The 22195-nt window shown below is 39.1% G+C and overlaps 1 protein-coding gene across 6 annotated transcripts in view; it reads left to right on the top strand.

Moving 5' to 3' along the window:
• The first annotated feature begins 6691 nt into the window (after positions 1 to 6691).
• The window catches only part of STXBP5L (syntaxin binding protein 5L), a 184587-nt gene continuing 169083 nt past the window's right edge, over positions 6692 to 22195 (top strand). For all 6 annotated transcript variants that reach the window (XM_077174258.1, XM_077174256.1, XM_077174255.1 and 3 more), the window contains exon 1: positions 6692 to 6880. In XM_077174258.1, coding sequence (XP_077030373.1) covers positions 6692 to 6880 — 189 coding nt within the window. The remainder of the gene's footprint in view (positions 6881 to 22195) is intronic.

Raw genomic sequence — 22195 nt, 5'->3', positions numbered from 1 at the left:
ACACCTTCAGATACATGGGATGTGCACAGGCTGGATTGCAAGCCCGGGTCATTAGGAGTTCAAACAGCCTGGCTCACAGCAGGACCTGGGAAAGCCAGAGCATTTTATCTAATCCTTATTGAAGGGGTAAGAGCGGAAACAGGGAACTAAATTATGTGACAGACAGGGATCTATAAAATGAAGTGTTAGGCAAAAGGATTAAGAGGAAGCACTAGAAAACTGTGCATGGAATACAATGCAAGTCGGATGCAGAGAGAATACCAAAAAGTCAGTCTGAGAGCTACAATAAAGGTGGATAAGAAATCTCTGGCAATATGGTACATGGTATATATTAACTACCCTAGAATTTATCAAGCCTCTCGGACCAGTTGTGCCTCCCAGGCATGGCCCGACATTGTCTTGACTAGAACCCAAGTTATCTTAATTTGACATCCCAGATATTTGCAGACTTGCTATAGTAAAAAAGCAAGTTACTGCTGTGCAATCACCTTGGACCCCTCAACCTGTTAGAAAAGGGCCCCTGCTTCAGAGCAACCAAATCTAGGTTGAGTCCCAGAGCCTTGGGAGAACCCTCTGCAGAAAGCCCCATTGCTCTGTCACAACAGGGCAGTCTCTTTGCCCTCAGCTGCTTTTCAGGTGGCTTGGGACAGCTCTTCACTGAGATATGCAGCCCTTCCTGAGCAGGGCAGGTATTTGGAAGGCAGCTCAATAGGCCACCCTCACAATGAATTTTTAGTGTACACCAGAGCTGAACCACATGTAACAAAAGTGGGGCTACCCTCATCTTTCTGTCCAGGTCTGCTTTCCTTTGCACTGGCTCTAGGGCTTGTCTGACTCTGTGCAGAGCTAATCCAGCTCATTAACCCAAAATAAAACTATTGACTTCCCTAGCAAATGAATGCATTGCTGAAGGGACAAAACCCTCCCAAGAGTTCAAATGGATGCAGGATCTTCCTTTTCAACAGCAATGAGAACAGATCACCTCAAGCTGAGGTGATTTATCCATGGGGAACTCTACCCAGGGGCTAATTTACACCTGTACTTTGCCTACTGCACAAAATGGAGTCCTTATTACAAAATTACATTCTCAGTTTTGTACAGACACATTCCACAGCTTCTTCATTAAGAAATCTGGTTTCAGAGCATGCATAAAAGATCTCATTTTTATGGTAAATATTTCCATCCTGTTCTTATGAAAAGAAAGAAAAATGATAATGTATTAATATTACATGAGGATGATGAATTATCTTTCTATCCATTGACACCTCTGTAGGATGAGAATGGCACTGCTGTTTTTCAATCAGCAGTCTCTATGGCACCTGAGTATCCAAAGATCCTTAAAGAGTAGGAGACTTCCAGCCTTCTTATGTTAATTTTTAACAGCTCTCTTTACAGCTAATATTCAAAGAGCAAAAGGAAAGCTCATGTTATTCCCAGAATCAAGCAGAATGACCAAGGTAATAACAGACCTGGCATCCTTGGTAATCCTAGACAAAACAGTGATGTTATGTGAATTAAAGCAGTCATGCTATGCGTGATTCAATCAATAAAGAGTTAAAGGTAGGAATGTAATGAAACAAGTCCACATGGCTTTATGGAAACAAGACTTGACAAGCAGGCCTGACTTCAATTTTTGATGCGATTACAGGTTTGTTTGATCAAGGTAACCACATGGATGTGATAGACTTGGACCTTCCTAATGAATCTGATTTAGTACTGCTTGACATTTTGATTAAAACATTAGCATTATATGGCCTTAATAAAACACATTAAATAGATTAAGATCTAGCTAATTGATAGAGTTCAGCAAGCTGTTCTAACCAGATATTCAGCACTGACTGGGGATATTTTTAGTGGAGCTCTGCAGGCAGGAACACTATGCTTGCTGCCATTCGATGTTCTGGAATTACACAGAAACATGGATAACACTGGCAAATGTCCCACAGTGCAATGAGGAATAGGTAGCTGTGCAAAGTCACAGTTTTGCCTGCACTGGCATAGATGTGTTTCTGGGATTTGATTACATCTTTTTCCTTAGTTTCTCTAAAAGCACTGAAGTTCTTTGCCAGGGTGTAGTTGCAAGGCAGTGGTCCAGTCCGCTGCTGGTGGGCATACAGTGATTTCTCTCAAGGGTCATTGCTTTTAACTGCTGACACATGGATTATCAAAGGGATTCACATGAATCACTTAAAAAGTGTCAACTGTGAAACCATCATTTATTGCACAGTTCTGCATGTATTTTTTTTTAAACTACCAAAAATATAAACTGAGATTAAAGTATGTTTGCAGCTTTGAAGTCAGGAAACTCTAGTCCACAGTCTAAAGTAGGATTTGCTATTAAAAAAAAATTAAACAAGAAAGTCAGAGAACTGACCAGAACATTAATGATCAAAATATATCCAATCTCTAATATTGTCACTTTCTGGTCAGCTGATCTAAGCACATCTTTCCCAATTCTTCATTTTCTTGGTAAGTTCTTGAATCAGATTGAGAGAACACTGAATTAATATCCCTCTCCTTTGCCAGGTTTTATTGTGACCAATCTTTTTATATTACTGCACATAATCACAAGCTTCCTTAAGCAAAAATCAGAATGAAAGTTCATATGAATTTTGATGGTGTGGACTGTTAAAGATCCTCTTTCTCAGCAAAATCTTTGTAGTAAACTGTTATCCTTTTAACATTTGGTTTCTGTTTGACCTTGCAGAACAAGATGACTACTAAATGTAAAAGATACTATTAAAAAAAACCAAAAACACTGAGGAGAATACCCTCTCATTTCTATCTAAAATACAGATCCAGATACATATTTCCCACAATGCACTGGCATGTATGATTTAACTTCATTTATGTATCAATTTAGTATCTAAAATCTTTCCAAATTTTCCTAATTTTATCAACTTTTATTAAAACTGTAAGATTGTGGTGGCAATCTCACAAGTATCCTATGAAACACCAATATCATCTAAACCAGTACAAGCCAGCAACAGATTGCCTCATATCTACTGCTTGTTTCTCCACTGAAAAAAAAAAGAAGCAATAGGTTTTTTTACTGTGTCAAAACCAAATCGTTCCCCTTTTTGTTTTTGTTATACAACAAAACTTCTCAGCAATGTGGTCATTCAATGGGGCTTCTTTCTGCGCCTGTCAAAACTGAGTTTGCCTATGTCCTGCATTGTGCTGTCTCCCTCTGCACCATCCCACAACTCTCATTTCCATCACTCCCTCTCTGCTTCTGGATTTGTGTCCAGCTTAGAGAAAAACTTTCAAAAGGAACATACATGCTTTACATGCACCAGTAGTGAGACCAAGTTTTTCTGACAGTTGTTTATAAACAGGACTGATTGTATTTTATTGGTCAGTTTGTTTTTGTTTCGGTTTTTTTCCCTACAAGTCAGTTTTCCTAACAGCACACTGGCAGTGTAAGGATCCTTGCTCACCCTTTTGGATACTCTGAGGTAGTATCTAATCATCAATAACCCGCTTTCCATAGCGATTCTCTGGAAGAGAAATGTTGTTGGTATTCAAAAAATGTCTGCACCTTATTCCAACTCCAAAGTTATAATTCATTCTTCTAATTTTCATCCTTTTCTTGACTTAAACTGTCTTATCTCTGTCCTCCCTAGAACTGTAAAATTATTATGTTATCAGATTTTCTTCCTCTAGTACCCTCTGACTCCCAGACAGACTTTTTGTAAGTCTCTGTGATATTTTCTTCATCTTAATTATTTCATTTTTTAACCTTATCTTTCCCTTTCCTATTTACAATTCATGTAGTTATGTTTCTTTTGGGCTTTGTTAGCTTTTCTTTTTTTTTTAACTTGCATTCCCTCTGGTGAACATAGTATTAGTAGGACATGACATTCTTCAAATAGCTTCAACTGGGTTTTGACTTTTCCTCATTCTTCAAAACTCTGTACTTTTATCTTTACAGATTTGCTTACTCAGTTCCATTCCCTTTTTCATTTCTGTCTCCTTGCCATAGTCCTCATATATTTTGTTTCCCATACAAAGTTTTGTCCATTTTTTCCTGGCTACAGAAACCTATCAACCTTTCCAGTTTCATCAGCAATGTACCCTTTATTTTTCATGAGGGCATTAAGTGAAGCTACACTTATTCTTTGAACTTCACTGCAATCTTTTTATCATGGAGATGGGGAGTACCTGTGAACACAAAGGGATAAGCTAAAGTGTAAAAAAAAAAAGCATAAATCTCAGTGTAAGATAATGAAATAAAAACTAGGATTCATGGAACTGTAGTATTCTATTTGATTAAAAACCAAATTTGGGGTTAGAGTGGGTATCAGAACTACACTAAGCACCCCTAAAACGTGAAAAATTAGGTGACCAGTGTGCACTCATTGGTCACCTCAAGTGTGAAGAAAGTACAACACTTTGGTGAGGTGTTACAGATTAATTCCTATACAGGAGAGGTGCTATGTGCTTATTCCTTACACCATTTTATTCAGTTCTCGGCTTCCAACCACGTTGACAGCGCTGTGCCATGAGTCACTTTTAATCGCTGCCTCATTTGTTCCTGACCTGAATAACCTTTTTATAGAGGCTTGTGTGCAGTGCAACACCTCCTGTGCCGGATCGCGCTTCAGAGGCCACAGAGCTGTCCCCAGCGATTTGCACGGCTTCGGAGCGAGCCTCGGGAAGGGCAGCCCTGGGTCCTTTGTAGTCCTCCCGGGAAGGAAAAAGGGATTTGCCCCCGAGGAGGCAATGTCAGTGTGAGGGCTGAGCACCGACCCACACAGACCCCTCCGAGCCGCTGCGAGCAATGGGGGCTCCTCTCAGGACCGCTCCTGACACCGCCGAGAGCGCAGAGAGCGTCACCTCCCGTGGCATTTGCACAGAACCACAGAATATCCTGGGATGGCAGCGACCCGCAAGGATCACTGAGTCTATCTCCTGCCCTGCACAGGACCATCCCCAAGAGTCACACCATGTGCCTGAGGGCACTGTCCAAACACTCCTTGAACTCTGTCAGCCTGGGTGCTATGATCACTTCCCTGGGGAGCCTGTTCCAGTGCCCAACCACCCTCGGGGTGAAAGAACCATTTCCTAATATCCAACCCAAGTCTCCCCTGACACAACTTTATGCCGAATTTTGGGTCTGTTCGACGTCCCGCACGCAGCTGAAACTGCGACACCAACTTTCAGTTCCCCCCACCGCCATAAACCCTGTTCCCTTCCAGCCCCGCTGCCCCGGCGCTGCTCCCCTCAGCAGCTCCGCGGCCGCTGCCGCTCTCGCCGCAGTGGGGCGGGGGCTCCCCTGGCCCCGCCCATCCCGCCGGGCTGGGGGGCCGGGCGTCGCGGAACTGCGCCTCTATTGGTGAGAGTGGGCGCCCATCCTCACAGCGCTCCAATCAGAGGCTGCGGATCGCGGGGGCCGTCAAACATCTCTTGTTCCCTGTCTGGAGCCGCCCCTTCTGCCCTGCCCGCCAGTCACGTTCCCGCGGCCGGCCCGCAGTAAGGGATAGGAACGCGCGCGTACCTGTCAATCACTAACGTCTCCCCGCCCTCCCCCCCGCCCACAGCCCAGCCGGCAGCGGAGGCGGGGCGCGGACTGCGCGCTGCTGCGGCAGGCGGGGCCTGGCGGACGGGGGCGGGAGGCAGGGAAAGAGAGGAGGAGGAGGAAGGCGAGGAGGAGGAGCTGCGGCTGACTCCGGCGGAGCTTTCAGTACCTCGGAGAACGGCTGCGAGCGCGCCGGGCGGGCAGGAGCCGCCACCACCACCCTCCGCTGCCCGCTCACCTGCCCCGCTCCTCACCTGCCCCTCCCCGCCCCGCGTCCCCCCCGGCGCCCGAGGGAGCCCGGTCCCGCCGAAGCGGTTCCGGGGGAGAGCACGGCAGCGGCACAGGCTCGGTGATCGGGACGGGCGGGGGTCCGTCAGCGCAGGGACGGGACGGGTGGTCAGCCCGGGACGGCCGGACTGGCTTAAGGGGGTCGCTCGCTGCCGTCGCTCCTCACGGAGCGGCGGCCGGGGCGGCGAGGAGAGCGAGGGGGCTCGCAGCCCGCACCTCGCAGCCCGCTGTGGAGCCCGAGGGGAGAGACAGGAGCGCCGAGTGCGGCAGCGGCTGCCGGCATTTGCTGGGGTGGGCAGGGAGCCGGGAACAGGAGTCGCACCCGCGTCTGGGAGCGGGGAATCCGCTCCGCGGAAACCTCGGGGGCAGAGATACCCCTGGCTCCAAGGGGTTCTGAGGGGAAGGGGCAATTGAATGTAGACGCATTTTGGTAGTTTTGCTGAAATAATCAAGTGCCGAAGGCAGATCTTAGGCAGATAAGGTAGAGGGATGGATCCCACTGTTTTGGATGCCGGCTTGAATTTTTTATTTACTTTTCTGTTTTGACCACTGCTAAATGTGGATTTTGCGAGCGAACCCGATGGCGGTTGTTCCATTGTTCCTTGTTTGAACGTAAATCTTAGTCCTGCTGCTTGTGGATTATTTATTTATTTATTTATTTTTGGAAAGGACCATCCCAGGTAGCTTTTGCGTCTGACAAAATGAAGCCTTTGTATTTTTCGATCAATTATACCTAATATTGACATTCTGTTTGGTACAAGAGACTTAAAGTGCTGCCTCACTCAGAGGACCATTAAAGACTTTCTCGGTCGCTACATGTAGCTGAATGTGTTACGACACATCCTTTCTCCCCCCTCAAATCTTCCTAAATATTTTTCCAAAATGAAGAAATTTAATTTTCGCAAAGTTTTGGATGGTTTAACTGCCGCATCCCCTGTTGGAAGCAGTGGCGGTGGCAGTGGAAGTGGGGCTGGTGGCTCCGTGCACCCAGGAGGGACTGCGGGAGCTGCAGGGACACCCAGAGAGGAGATCCAGGAGACGCTCACTTCAGATTATTTTCAGATCTGTAAGGTAAAAGCTGTATTTTTATTTTCTATGGAAATAATAAAATCTATCCTGGGTGGGGGGTGTGTGTGGGGGGGGGGGTAGTAATATGATACCAATAAGCGTTTTACTTGAGAACTGCAGTGGTTGTATAAGGACTTTGGAATGAAAAGACAGAGATCCAGTGGATGCTTTTTTCTTCCTGCTGCAGAGTTGGGGTGGTCAGTAAATTCGTTGAAATGTTGATTTCAGCACTCAGGGCTGAATTCCAAGTTCACACTTGGACCCCAAACGGCTGACAGGATTGTGGACAGGAAAGCACATCAATTGGTGCTACTACCGATAACATTTACAAGTCATTAGAAATTGAAGATTGTATGCATCTACTTCCCCTCCTCTCTCTTCTCATCCTCCCTGCTTTTCCTTCTCTATTTCAAGAAAAAGGCACAAGCTAGGAATAAAAAACAGTGCAGTGACTACTGAACCCAAGACCTCAATTATTTGTGAGGAGCTGGATGTAGATTCAAGGTGGCTGTTTACCATTAGTACTGAAGTTTCTGATTGCATGATAGCAAACTTAGTGGGACAGCATAAATACCAAAAGTTGCCAAATCTGTTCTGGTTTTTAATGTGTTGATCACTTCCTTAAGTGGGAATTTTCTATGAGTAGAAAGTATAAGATATCCCTGTATGTATTTTGGTTTGTATCTGTTTTCTGCAACAAAGCTTTTAGTGGTGGTTTTAAATACTTGCACCTGTAAAACAGAACAAACTATTTGGTACTTCTGATGAACTCTGGAATATGAAAATCATACTTTTGTGGTGAAGACAAAATACGAAAGGAGATTATCGTCTTCTACTATTACCTGTCAGTTTTATGTGAATTCTGGTGGCTTTACTAGAAATTTTGTTTGCTTATTTGTTTTGATTAGAAGCTTCAAAACCAGAATTTTTAATTAGTGCAATTTTCATTACTAGGAGTAAATGGACTTCACCTCTTAAGTATACTTTTATTAAACAGATACAAATTGATCTGAAATTTAGGTGACAGTCAACTCCAGCACATCATTATTACTTTTTCTGTTTGGAAAGAAGAAAGAAATATAAATAACCAAGACAAGCCTATGAGACATTTTGTGTGCAGATCTGGTCCTTGTGAAACACACAGCTTCCCTGATCTCAGATACCATGTTTCTAATTCTGTTTGGCTTGCAGCTACAGCTGGTGTCAAAACTCCTCCAGAGTTCAAGGGGAAAAGAATGAGCCCCTATGGCTTAAAGACTCAGAGACCTTTAGATAGATAGGTTCTACAAAATACTAATTCTTTTTTTCTTATAGTTCTTTGTCATCCTGAACCACAACAGGTTCCAGCCTTTTGACTCAAATGATTCTGTAGTTTAATAGAGTGTCAGTGATGAGTGCATTAGAATCATACCTGCTTGCCAGGCTTGGATTTGACTACTTTTGCTTGGGTACACAGTAATTTAGCATTTTGTGAAGCTCCAGGTATTCTGGAGTGATTTCTGGTTTTTGTCATGTCAGTAAAAAGATAACACAAACAATCAAGGTACATTATTCAGAGATTTCTAGGTAAGGCTAAAACTCAGCATGGTTTTTTCATGTTTAAGTCATGTGATAAGGACAAAGATCTGTATTTAGTGAGATATATATTCTTATTTTGTATGGCATATTTGTGAAAGTAAGCAACATAAGATGAAATGAATTTTTTTTTCCTAGTCTCCATTATTTCTCTTGTTTGCTTTGATATTACTTGAAGACAGTTACTGTTATGTCCTTGATAGATCTACTTGGAATATGTGTAAAGGAATATGTCATTTGAAGAAGATTTCAGTAGCTAATATTTGCCTGTCTTAGTTCTCAGGTTAAAATGTTCTCAACAAAGTAAATATTTGTGTAGGAAACCTTTTGGTTGCTTGCAGCAGCGCTTGCTTATGAATGTATGTCACTGCAGAAGTCTGTGGTACACAAAATACCAGGTTCCTTTTTCCAAGATACAAAGGTATGCCCAAAGCAAACTTCCAAGCCACTGGGTGCTCATGTGCTCCCGACACTCCGCAGTGTTTATTCCACGGGCTCCATCTCAGCAGCTCTGCCGCACTTCAGGAGCACCTGGAGCGTGGCTGAAGGAAGCCCCAGGAGCTGGGAGGGCCCTGTGCTGCTGCAAGGGAGCCGGGGCAGTGGGGCCTGATGCAGGCACAGCTTCCCCCTGCCTGCTCCAGGGGCCAGAGCCCTGCCAGAATTTGTACCTCGGTCAGTCTGCATCGGATTAAAAGTACACCACACACACATAACCCAAATTCCGTCCTCCCTGAGCTTTTGTTGTGCAGCACCTCTGGTATTTCAGTTGGGTATTTGCATGTTCAGTTACATAAGTTACACGGGCTGCATATTCAAGGATCTGTGATCCTGCTGCACGCAGAACTGGGTAAAGCTAATGGCAATTTGGGTTTGTTATCTGCAGGGTCGAGGCATCTGGGCTAGCAGCCTAAGTAGCACCTCAGACTGGTTTTCCGTTCTTTGCTGGTTATAAAAATCCTCGTTTAGAAGGGAAACATAAAAGCTGACTCATACTTAAGAATTAAAGGGCCTTTCCCTGCAGTTTTTTATGTAAATAAGTTGCCTTTCTGAAGTTAGTGGGAGGTCTGCTTGACTGAAAACACAGATCCAATCCTCTAGCAGAATGCTGTTTTGAACGGCAACACTCCTGCTTTCATTTGTAACACACTTGAAAGCCAGCTCTCCATTTTGTGGCATTTTTAGATTGGTTATGACCACAGTGTCTTTTTGAGATACAGATTAGAGTTTAACAGAAGTAAACTGAATATTTTACACTGAGATGCTCTCAATGAGTTACTTTTGGCCTTTATATTTAAATCATTAATGTGATCTTCCATATTGAAAGAATGAAATATTCTTGAAACTATTCTGTATGAAATAGCTATGTCCTGTTTTAAGCATGATAAATTTATATGTTGGTAGATGTAATAATAAATCAGTGGCACCATTTTCAAAGTATCAAGCAATGTGAAATATTGTCTTACCTATTTTGTGACAGCAGGAAGCTGAGGTACAGTTTAGACTGCATCTAGGGGCTGCTCTTGGGATTTGATATCCAAGTGCAAATAATGAAAATATTGATTATCGTTCACATTACTTGAATTGAATATGTGAGATAGCAGCATCGTCCTAAAACTAGGCATGATCCAGTAGAATATGCTACTAAAGTCTATGTTAATTTTAATTGGGATATACTTAATTTCCTTGGGTTTGGTTCTTTGTATTTTCCCTCTGTATATGTGCTGTTTCTTTTTCTCTGGCAAGCATTTTTAGGCTCACCTGTGTTTGTCCAGACCATCCAGAAACTAAAATATGGCACTGGAGAAAGATCTGCTATTAATAAAGGAAGTGAGAAGTGAGAAGCTCACAGTTAGGATGTTTTAAATCATTTAACTAGAACTTTGAGCAAATGGAACATAAAATGAGAAAAGAGTGATTTTATTACTTTTTCAGAAGGTTGCTTTTTAGGGGATGACACAATTGGGAAGAACTGAGTAAGAATGAAGATGTACATTTTTTTGGTATGTGAAGTATTTGTTCCTCATGAAAACAGGTCTCCCATGTAGAACTACTCGGGGTTTTCTTGGAGAACAATCATAGAGTTGAATTGAATTTGTAGAGCGTGAGGTTAATAACTTTGAAATCAAGATCTCAGTTAAGAGCACAGTAACAGTTGTACTTTACCAGGTATACAATTAATCTACTCTAACACATTTTCTTTTGCTGTGGGCAGCAACTGAGTACCCTTGAAAAGGTCCAGGAACTGGCAATGTAATCTTCTCAAAGAAATTCTTCCCAAATGGTTATGGACTACCTTTAGACCCCAAAGCATGAGATTTATGTTCTTTTCCAAACTGGTCTTCATTGTTATTACTGGGTAGTCTTGCAACACAATAAACATCCTTTAACTCTTGCTGTATTGTTAATATTGATAGTATAGTCATACTTTCAGTATGTTCATTACCCAGGCTTTTTGCAAAACCCATGGAGACCAGAACAGTTTTAGGCTTTTGTTAAAACTGATATGGAATCCCATGGCCAATTGCAATTGTGCCTTCCTAATCCTGCTTACGTTTGGCAAAAACAGGCCTTCAAGATACAGTCCAGGAATAGCCAAGTTAAATACCTTAATTATCTGGATTTCCTATCAGGTGGTCTTAAATTTTAATTCTGAGAGTTTATAGATTATAATACTTTATTTTGTCAACCTATGAAGATAAACATGCAATCCTTCTGACAACAGCCAAGTAGGTACTTTAGCCGCAAATGCAACATGATACTATAGTTCAGTGATGACAGAGAGAGGATGAATTTTGGAATGGCAATTTAAGCACAATGCTGCAGGAGCACATTTTTGATTATGAAGTATTAAAAATGAAAAAAACCTTGTTATAAGCTATCCACAGTGTTTTAGTCAGTTTGAGCTGTTTGGTTAATCTGTCTTGTTTCCTTGCTAAGGTCATACAGAGAGCAAAAATTAAAATGTTTGGAAAATGGTACATTTTAGTGAAAACCCATTTTAAAATTAGCATGAGCTTTTACTTGCAAGTTCTCAGAGTTCATTTAATACTTAAGTGGTAAATAAAATAGTGTGGGGAATTTTTTTTTTCCTCTATACCAGAGTTTGGATCTAAAGTTACATGCAGAACCCTATTCTATTTAAAACTACAGAGTCATAAATGACACTTCTAAATTAGAATATAGTAATTTTGTGAAATTTGTGATGAGCATAATCTATTCTTCTTTTTTAAGTGTTTGTATTAATTAGAAATAGGACTTACCCATGGGAAAGAGCATAGCACATAAAAAGCTTCTTTTGAAAGAATTTTGAAGATTTTAAGGTGCCCCTAGTAGTATAACTGGATTTACTTGCTTGGGGTTTTTTGTGCAAATATCTGTATTTTTGTGTTATTAATCCTAAATGAAGTAATGCACACCCTTCATGGCCAACTCATGCAATTACATCTTCAAAATTATTTCCAGACCTTTAAGGTTGCTGAATAAAGAACTCAAAAAGTTCCACATTTCTTAAATACCTTTGTTTGCACAGACAACTTTTAATTACATGATCCCATATTTCTTCTATAGGTTTAATTTAGCAGAACAAATAGTGTTTGCTCATAGGAAAGTACTTCAATATTTCTTTGCATACTTAAAACTCAGAGCATGCCTGAATATTAAGTTCCCCATGGACTTTTCCAACAGAAGTGCTCACCACTGTAGTTCTGAAAGCTTTATAAACATTAATGAATTGACCTTCATAATCTTTCTGTGAGATGGAAATTATATTATCCCTGCAGTATAGATGCCAGAGAAAATCCAAAATGTTCAGGGTCCTCTGTTTTGAGTTTCCAGCTTGACCTGCTTTGCATCTGTTTTTCTTTTTAGCATATTTAACTTATCCCACATCTTCCCATTGGGCCTCCCATTGTGTTCACATTCTGTTGCACATATTCTGCACAGTTGCAGCGTGATCTTAAGGTTAGTTGTTCTTTTTATATGCCCACCTTAGATAGCCAGAATGACTCTGAATTTCCTTTCTGTCTCAAATGACTGCAGATGGATTTCTGGCTCCACTGTACAATGGCAGAAGAAGATAATTTAATTAATACCTACAAGAGGAGAACAAATTCATACTGCATAGATTAACTTATTTCATGTATTTATTTGTTTTGCTTTTTATGGTTGACCTTGCATTTTTAACAATATAAGAATCAAAGAATTACCTGAGTTGCAAGGGATCCTTGAGGATCACTGAGTTCAACTCTTGATTTCACAAAGGGAAACATAAAGGTTAAGATATTTGCTCTAATTTTGTGTCCCATTTCAAGTGGGGTGTTTTTTTTAGTTGTTGGTTTGGTAGTTTTTTGGGTTTTTTTTCTTAATTCATGGGATCATAGATGTTGGAAGATCATCCAGTCCCAACCCCACTGCCATGGGCACAGACACTTTGCACCAGACCAGGCTGCTCAAGGCACCATCCAACCTGGCCTTGAACACTTTTAAGAATGGGGCATCCACAGCTTCTCTGGGCAGCCTGGGCCAGTGCCTCACCACCCTCACAATAAAGAACTTTTTCCAAATATCTAATCTGAATCTACTCTCTTTTAGGACAATGGGACACAAATTGAAGTTGTTTCCCCAGGTAAAAAGTCCCTCTCTAGCTTTATTTTAGCCCCCTTTAGGTACTGGAAGGTGCTCTAAGGTGTCTCTGGAGCCTAATCTTCTCCAGGCTAAACAACTCCAACTCTAGTGGGAACACTGGCTGTATTATTCCTCACCTGAGGGTCACCAGGTAGTTAATGAGATTTTTTCTCACTATTGCAGTGGGAAAAGCAATTTTTAATCTCTTGTAGGAGGGATACACGAAATTCAGACTGGTTGGCTCACAGTGTTCTGATTGAGGAGCTGTCACATAAAAATTTGGTTGCATAAGCCACTTTGCCCCCAACTTACTTCTGGAAGAAAAATACTTACACTTAATTTTTTAAAGAAATTACCAAGAAATTACTTAGAGGTTTTTGGCTAAAAATATAAAGATTTTTTTTCCCAGATAGAAATACATATTCTGTGTAAAACATGCAGATGTTCTCAGTGGAGCTGGACTAAATCCAAGACAGACCCCATTCTCACTTTGTTTAGATGAATATCCAGTCATATCTGCTTCCTATTCTGAGACATCTGATACTCCCTGGTGTATGATTTATGCCCAAAACACTTTTTGAAGTCTCTGTGAAAATACTATGAAAAGTTAGTGTATTCACTTTATAAACTGAGAAAAGGAAGCAGTAGAGAGTGAACTAACACATGAATATAGCGGTCTGTTGGCTATTCTAAGGAAAAGTGCTTATGAAAGTAGCTTATAGAGTATATTAATTTGTCACAATGTGTGTTAGAGTCATTACAGGGGAAAATTAGAGGACTGTAGGATTAGAAATACAAGTAATGTGCATCTGTGGAGAGGAGAGAAAGCAACATTATTAGGTACAGATGGCTGGCAAGTGTGCTCAAATGTAATAAGATGTTATCTTTGTGCAGTGCTGTGTCCATTCCTAACAGATCACCAGCAAAGACTATGAATAATAAAAAGTACTAGACACAATCTGTCACCTGTAGCTAGGGTCAAAGTCTGAGGAGGTGCACTCTTTATGGCTCCTTTGAAGTTAAGTTGTATATAGTACTGAAAAAACCCCTACCTCAATATTCAAGTCTTTGAGTTGGTGAATGCATGGACTCAGAAGGAGCCTTACTGAATTCTGTGGTGTGTATAAGTAGATGCATGTGTGTACGGTAGCACGTCTTTTTTGCAGAATTTGAATCCAACAAATTAAAAATAATTGTTTCTGTTTCATTTAAAAGTCTGTTATATAAGAATGCTGTGAGGTCAGAAGTCAGGTCCCTTATTCAGCTAGTATCCAATTATGTCTATATGTGAGGCAATCTAGTCTTTACTGCATATTTTTATTTTCTTGAAGTGTTTGCTTATATTTTGTTCCTGTCCTCCCTCACATTTGTTTTGAACATTATACAACATGTGAGGAGGATGAATGCTATTCTGTTTGTGTTCTTTGCAACAGTTCCTGTGAGAAGATCTCTGTTATCCACTGGACATGACAAAAATAGTAAATAATAATAAATTAATGAATGCTCATCTCTGCTTCGTTCATCCTGTTCCATCTATTGTATCCCTTCAGGGTGGAGATGTGCTCTCAGTTACAGCTGTCCATCATCACTTGTGTTACAGATACATTCCATGTAGCTGTGGATGAAACTTGATTTTACTGAGTCCACAGATCCCTGCTTTATTCCTGTTTGTCCCTACGTCTATTTAGAAATGCTCCCCGAATGAGGCAAGGGCAGGAGAAGTGGCCTATGGTTATGTAAACAGAGATCTGGTTCTTAGGATCCTTCATTGGTGGCTGAGCTGTGTCCTTGGTAGCTCCATAGGCAATGCAGAGGGGGACAGTGATGTGCAGGATCTGCTGGATTTCACTGCTCTGAGAGTGTAAAAACCTGCCACAAAATACCTGCATTTCATTTGGAATATACCTTCACCCTGTGTGAGGTGAGATGCTGGCTGTTATTTTCAGATTAAGTTCTCAATTCAACATCAGAAAAAAAAATTCAAATTGAATACAGCATGTATACTGAAAGAAGGTGGGATAAGATTAATTATGAATTAGTATTAAATAGTGAACAACATTGTAAATGCCAGTAATGAAATCTGGTAATAGCATTTGTATACAAGAATGCTAAATTACATCGCAAAACAGATTTTTACAGAAATAGACCAATAATACAGATTATCTTTGTATCAAAGTGGTTTTAACACTCTGTTTCTCTAGCTTCCTCCCCTGCCATTCCCCAGACCAAAGCCCCCACCCTTCAAGAACTTTATCACAGCAGTAACATTTTTTCAATCCCCCAGTATGGCTGGTTTATTTTTTAAAACAAAAATATTTTGAAAGCATCAACTGAAGCTTCTTTTTTCAGAGCAGAAACCACAATCAGCCATAACAGAACATAATTAGTCTAAAGTAGTGAAGTTTCAGAAAATCCAAAAATGGGAAGTCATGCAAAATTAATTAGTGTTATTGTTATGTTGGTCTGATGTAAACTTAATAAAAACAGATTTCTTTTTGTTTAATTTCTTATTAAAGTTACAAAATTATCTTATTCCCTGTATCCACAGTCATGGTGAAGACAAAATATTTCCCTTTCAGGGCCATCAGATAAGTTGAATGATTTTGCAATTCTTGTACATGCCCCTGAAGCAGATCTCCATCAGGCAGATGATATTCTGAACCAGCCTGTGTCAGGTTCTAGAGTGATACAGTTAAATGATGCAATGACAAAATCAATGGAGCTGCTGTTTGAATTACTTTGATTATAAAGGTTTTCCATTTGGTGGACTGAAGTCTTGCTTAAGTAGGTAGGCCAAAATGAACTTTGCAATCAGTAGTTTAGGGTTGGGGTTTTTTATAATTCTCCATTAAAGACAAGGGTAGATATAGTTTTATGAACAATCAAGATATTTCTCCATATGCTGATGCACTGTTTCTTCTTGCCAGTTTACATGGCAATAGTGGGAAGTACATGATACCATATTAACTGTACAGTGGGTGCAATTCCTTCATTGTGCTCTCATTTTTTCTTCCCTTTTTGTATATTTGCCTGGGGTTTATTGTGGCTTTTTGTTTGTTTGTTTGTTTTTGGACTTGGGAGAGTTCTTTTAGAAAGAATAAGAAGGGAAGAGGTGAAAGAATTTTGCATACATCATTCTCCCTTGGACTTGGGATTTCTCCAAAGGGCATAATGCCTCTCTTGGGATGGTTATATTCATGTATTACCCTGTAACTTATTATGCTGTAACTCAGTGCTGTGGTGGATGTAGCAGGATGGTGCAGCTGCCAAGCAGTTGCTTGGCCATAGCTGCACTGATTTAAATAGATCCAGAAAGTGATATTAAAATTCAACCCCTTTAGCTTTGGCAGGAGGGGTTGGACCAGACAGTCTGCAGAGTTCCCCTCCAACCTCACCTGAGCTGGCGATAATGAATCTTATGGATAATGTAATTTTCTTTATTTGTGGATTTTCCTATCTAAATAATTTTAATTTTGTATTTTTGATACACAACAGTGTATTTCAAAGGACAAGCATGAGGAGAATGCTTTTTGAAATTCAGAGGGCCTTATTTTTCCCCTGTGGTTTGCTTAGCTTGGCTGTTTGTATCTATATGAATCACATCTAAATAGAACCATCCTTATTTAATAGTCTAACATCTAGCTTGCAGAACTGAAAATGACAGTGGAAAAACACATCTCTGAAGTACCTGCAGAGATCTTTTTTACAGAAAAAAAATTTTGTATGTTCATTGTACAAAAAATGTATAATATTTAAGTCAGTTAATTTCAAATACTCTAAAATCTCTCTTATTTTTCATATAATTACCAGTGTGTAATATTTGTGAAATGAAACTTTTAAAATTCAGGCTGTATTTGAAGTCTGCTTTATGTCCAGGACAGCTACTTTCTCAAAATTCTACCATAGCTAATTAGGTAACATTTTATAACAAAGTAAGTTCCATATTTCAAAAATTAAACAACAAACCAAATTTGCCTATTACTAAAAGTATTATTCTTCTATGGCAGAAGTTTTTGTAGGGGAATATTATGAAATTCTGCTTGTTTCTTAAACATATCTTTTCTTCCTGCCCCAATATTCCTATTTCAGTAACACTTCTCTTTTGTGCCCACATTTTCCATGTTTTTTTCTTTACTGTATTTTTCTCCACCAATACTGATCTCCTTTTTCTTCCTCTCTGTTTCATTGCTACTGGTGAGGATAATAAGCTCATAAGAAATGGCCTGCTGAGACAAACCCATGGTCCATATCTCCCAGCAGTCAGTCTCTGACAGTGGCAGCGGAATTGTCACTTAGGGAGGGTAATAAATTACATCACTTTGTGCAGTCCATTCCCTTTCCAATCTCCCATCATTCACCATCACTGGATTTGATATGTCGGAGGGAGTATCTTTAGCTGGTCCTTTTAAAATCAATTTAGCAATCATGTCAATGAATTTGTCCTATTTCCCCCCCCCCCCCCTTTTAAAACTAATCTTTAATTTCTTTTAAATGTCTCCATGGCTTTGCCAAATGTGTTTAGCTTACCCCCACTCACTTGTTTATGAAAGTTTTATTTCAAACACAAACAGCTCTGATGTCCAATATTACTTGGCTTTTTGGGGTTGCTGTTGAACATTAAACCAAATATTTCAGAGGAATGAAAACCATCGCAAAAAATTACTTTGCGGAGTTGTAAATGCTAGTTCCAATTTCAGCATTGTGCAGATCTAGTTAAGATTTTTCTTTCTTCTAGATATCTTATATATATCCACACTGAAGCTCATTTATCAACTTCTTGCCCACTTAAGTCACTCTAATGAAGTCTTTCAGGAGTTGCTCACTGGTAGTACTGAATTTCACTATCCAAAGGAGCTTACTATTAGCTGTGATCTCAGAGACTTCAGGGTTCATTACCTTTTATAGGTCTTTAAAGACAATCAATAAAATTGGTCCAAGCATGGAGAACTCTACTTGTGAATTTTCTTCTTGGTAAGAATCCATAAAACTCTGTCCTTTGTCTTCTGTGATCTAACCAGCTTTCAGTCCACAAAGAAATTTCTTCAGTCCCATGACACTTCTGTTTCTGTAATAACATTGCAGTGGAATATTATTGGAAGGCTTTTGGAAAACTTATGTATATTCATATTCCCTTTATTTACTTGCATGCTGACAGCTTCATAGAATTAGAGAGAACTAGTCAGACATGATTTCCCATTGAAGAAACTCTGCTGACTTCTGCAACAATCTTTATCTATGTGCTCTGTTAGTCTTTATTTTATCATCTTGTCAGGGACAGCAATCAGCTTTCCCAGTCTACAGGTCCAGAGTCCTTTCTGTAAATGGCTTTTTCCAGATGACTGTTTCTAGCTTTACACCAAGGAAAAGAACTATCTGTGGGTATATTTATCTAAGAAAAAAAAAGTAATTTTTTAGAATATTCTGTGAATATGCTTAGAAGGTCTGGTTCCTATTAGAGGTTGAGAGCTAGATGGAATCAATAACTTGGGTTTGAAAATCGAAGCTAAGCTGTGATTTTTACAAAAAGCATTACTTTGAAAAATGAAAATTTAACTAATAAAAAATTTATCTCTCCTGTGTTGTTTACTTTGGTTGGAAGCCTGCTGATACCTTGTCCTCTTTCCATTTTTAATGAGAAGGGATCAGTCTTACCAATCAGAGATTACAGACACAGTGATCCATAAATGGGGGATGTCATGGTCTTGTAGTGATATAATACATGGCAGCTCATTTGTGTAAGCACTCATTTTTATCACTACAATCTTGGAGCACCACATTACTAAAAATAGTATTGAAGTGGGGAAAATGCTGTAATCATTGTCATTTTTTAATTTCCGACATAGAGGCTGGAGAGGTTTCAGTCAACACTTCATCCTCTATTCTGTAAATTAATCAATTATTCTTCAATGACATTTTTGCATGTGGCATGTTGGTGACAATTTGGAAGTAGATTCTACATATGGAGCCACAGGTTTAGACTACGTAGTTGAATTTTAGCAAATGTACATATTCTCAAAAATTATTTACCTAAGTAAATCAATTTTGCTGTCAGATGTTAAATGAAACAGAATATCTATAAAATATTAGTAGAAAAGTTACAATTTTTAAGTTAATGCAAATTTTCAGAAACACTTTTGCCTATAAACTCTATTAGTTGATACAGTTGAATATTTTGTCTAGTTCTGTGTTTTCTGGAGTGAGAGAATGTTATAATTACTTTTATTAAAAAGGTGTCTTTGAAATCTGATATAAACTACCACAGAATAAACGTTAAGAAAACTTATACTGAAGAATTGCCTTATGCACCCTGTGAACAATTGTACTGGATATTGCATATTAGTACTAGTGCAATTTTTTTTTCAGCTAATGAAATCTATCATGGTATTTTCGACTGAAAAAGACCATTATGTTCTGTACAGGATATTAAAATGTTCATTGGTAGATTACTAGCAAGCCCAAATAATCAATTTCCTATATTAATTTAGGTAAATTGTTTGTGTAAAGATTACTTTAATGATAAATACATGCAATTCACTGCTTAAAATTATTTAGAAGAGAATTTAAGAGAAAATAACTAAGCTGAACAGAGATTTATGCTGAAATTGTATCTGCATTTGTAATTGTTTTGTTTCAAGTAAATTGTTTTGCATATTGCACGGAAACTGTATGTCCTAGGGAGCACAGACTGCCTCTAGAGACAACGTGCCCAAAAAAGAGACATTAAAGGAAGCTGGATAATGTGGAGAAAAGCAGTCCTGGCTCCATCTGCTGTCTGGATTTTCTCTCTCCCTTTTATTTTCTTGGCAGCTTCTTTCTGGGGGTATTTGGGGTAGTTAGGCCGCCTTATATTTCTTTGATCACAGACTGATTTTTAACCATACTTCTACTTTTGCCTGCTATTGGCCCCAACTGCTTTGTTTTGTGTTTCTGAGCATCACTGATAGTTTTGTTCTCTGTTGTTCCTACTGGATATAACTCAGATAAAATAGGAATGGTTTTTGTTTTTTTTTTTTTGGTCATTCTAGGATCAAGTTAATTTTGTGGCCTTCTCTTCTTTTTCATATGTATTAGTAAATGCTGTAAGGAAGCCCAGCCACAGTTCTGGAACTGTTACTCATCCTTACACTCAGGTTCACTCAAGCTGTATCAAAGCACAGCTGAAAAGTCTACTCCAAGCTCTGGCTTTTCATGTCAATCTTTCTCACAGTCCTTTGAAAAAGAAAGGACCAAAAAGCTTTTGTTACACCAAAGCTGAGGACAAGAACCTGGGAGTTTGGAGTGTTAAAGATTTTCCATGTTCTTTTGTAATCGGTTTAATTTTCAGAATAATTTCTGAGGCTGCACGAATTTGGGCCAAACCCTCAGTTATAGAGACATCTTTTTCTGCCCTAACTCTGTACTGTATTACTTGGCTTTCCTTCCAAAATGGTTTTGTTCTTTTGGAATCTCAACAAATATAAATATTTTAATTGAAAGGTGTAATATACTTGGATGTTCAGTGGATTTCAACAAATTTTTAAAAAAAATTTTACAAATGGCAGAATTTTGCACTCACAAAAAACTGCTAATTTGGACTAGTCTAAATACTCAAAATTGGAAAATGGCTGCAAAATAGAGCACTTTTGAGTCAATCCTAGAGTTCAAAAATTGTACTGAGCTATGATCCTGAAAAGATGTATATCACTGTTCTTTCAAAACATAGTTTTATCTCAAATACAGGACCCAATTAAAATTTCCAAATGGGAAGTCTGACTCTAGATTGCAGAATACTGAAAATACAATGCAGATCCATAATATGTAGACAAGGATGCAAATAGCTCTTTAAAAATATTTATCTTTGCATTTTTAGATCTTAAAAATATTACTGAAAACTCCAGTCATGGCTAAACATCAGAGAAGCATACTGTGACTAGAACTGATAGGATTTCAAACTTTATTATAGACAGCATTTCTAAAATCAATAATTGGAAAAGGACAATTGGTGAAAAGAAAGTTTTTTTCAGATAAGGAAGAATTTTTATTCACCAGAATACAGAAATTTCAAATATAGTAGCAGATTAGTAATGCTACATGTTCAACACACTAGAAAATGCTACAATCCATGGTTGCTTCTATTTTTGTGACATGAGAGGTAAAACCACTTCTGGGGGTGTAAGTCTGGTCCCAGCTTAGATATAAGAATAAAAAAACTATATTTGAGTAATCCTGATACTTAAGAAGATAAGAAAGTTAAAAAACTCCAAAACAAACCAGATACAGAATTGAGATCTTTGATAAATGCCTACATTAACATAAAAAGTGAGTTACTTTTCTACAGCTTACTGAAGTAGCATATGCTTCTAGGTTTTTTCAGCCTAGAAACTAATAATTAGACATTCTTTAAACAACTTCCCTTATCAGCAGCAATTAATATATGAGACAAGTAAGATCTCTTTTAAGGAAGTGGTTATTTGCTGAAAAACATACATTTGGTTGTTCCCAAACTGCTTGTGAATATCAGTTCAAGTGTTTCCAGCTGTAATGGAGGAGCTGGAGTGATACAGCTGTGGAATCATCAGCTGCCTTTTACTCAACAGGTCTGCAATTAAGGAGTCCCTTTTGTTGACATTGTTCCCTAGGGACTGCTGAATGCTTCAGCAGACATAGTTCTTGAACTAGATAATTTCAAGGAAGAGGAAGACAGCTTAAAAAGTTAAAATTCATTCAGTTCAAAGTACTTCCTCTCCAATCCCAACCACTTACTAAAAAAAGAGTCAGTCTTAGAGTTCAAGGTTTTATTTTGTTAAATAATATAAACCATTATTTTTATACTGAAAAATAGCATTTTGTGTCCATTTTTAGGAAAGCAGCCCCCCACAAAAATTTAATTACTGTTCATTTTATGTGTATTTTTTTATGTGTCTTGGGTTTTTTTATGTGTCTTATTATTTTCACTTTTGTTCTTATGTTAGTGTTCTTCCTCATAAGAATTGGGCAAGTCATGTTGGTCATAACCTCCAGGTTAAGGTAACTTAAAATACTGAGACAGTCTTCAAGGGTGTGTTGTATCTTGCTCAGTTTATTTATTCCCCAAAGTATCTCTGCAGAAATTAGAATTAAAAGCACAGTATTGTAAATAAA

The sequence above is a fragment of the Agelaius phoeniceus genome, chromosome 2, assembly GCF_051311805.1.
Source record: "Agelaius phoeniceus isolate bAgePho1 chromosome 2, bAgePho1.hap1, whole genome shotgun sequence".
Lineage (NCBI taxonomy): Eukaryota > Metazoa > Chordata > Aves > Passeriformes > Icteridae > Agelaius > Agelaius phoeniceus.
This window is presented reverse-complemented; position numbering and strand designations above follow the sequence as displayed.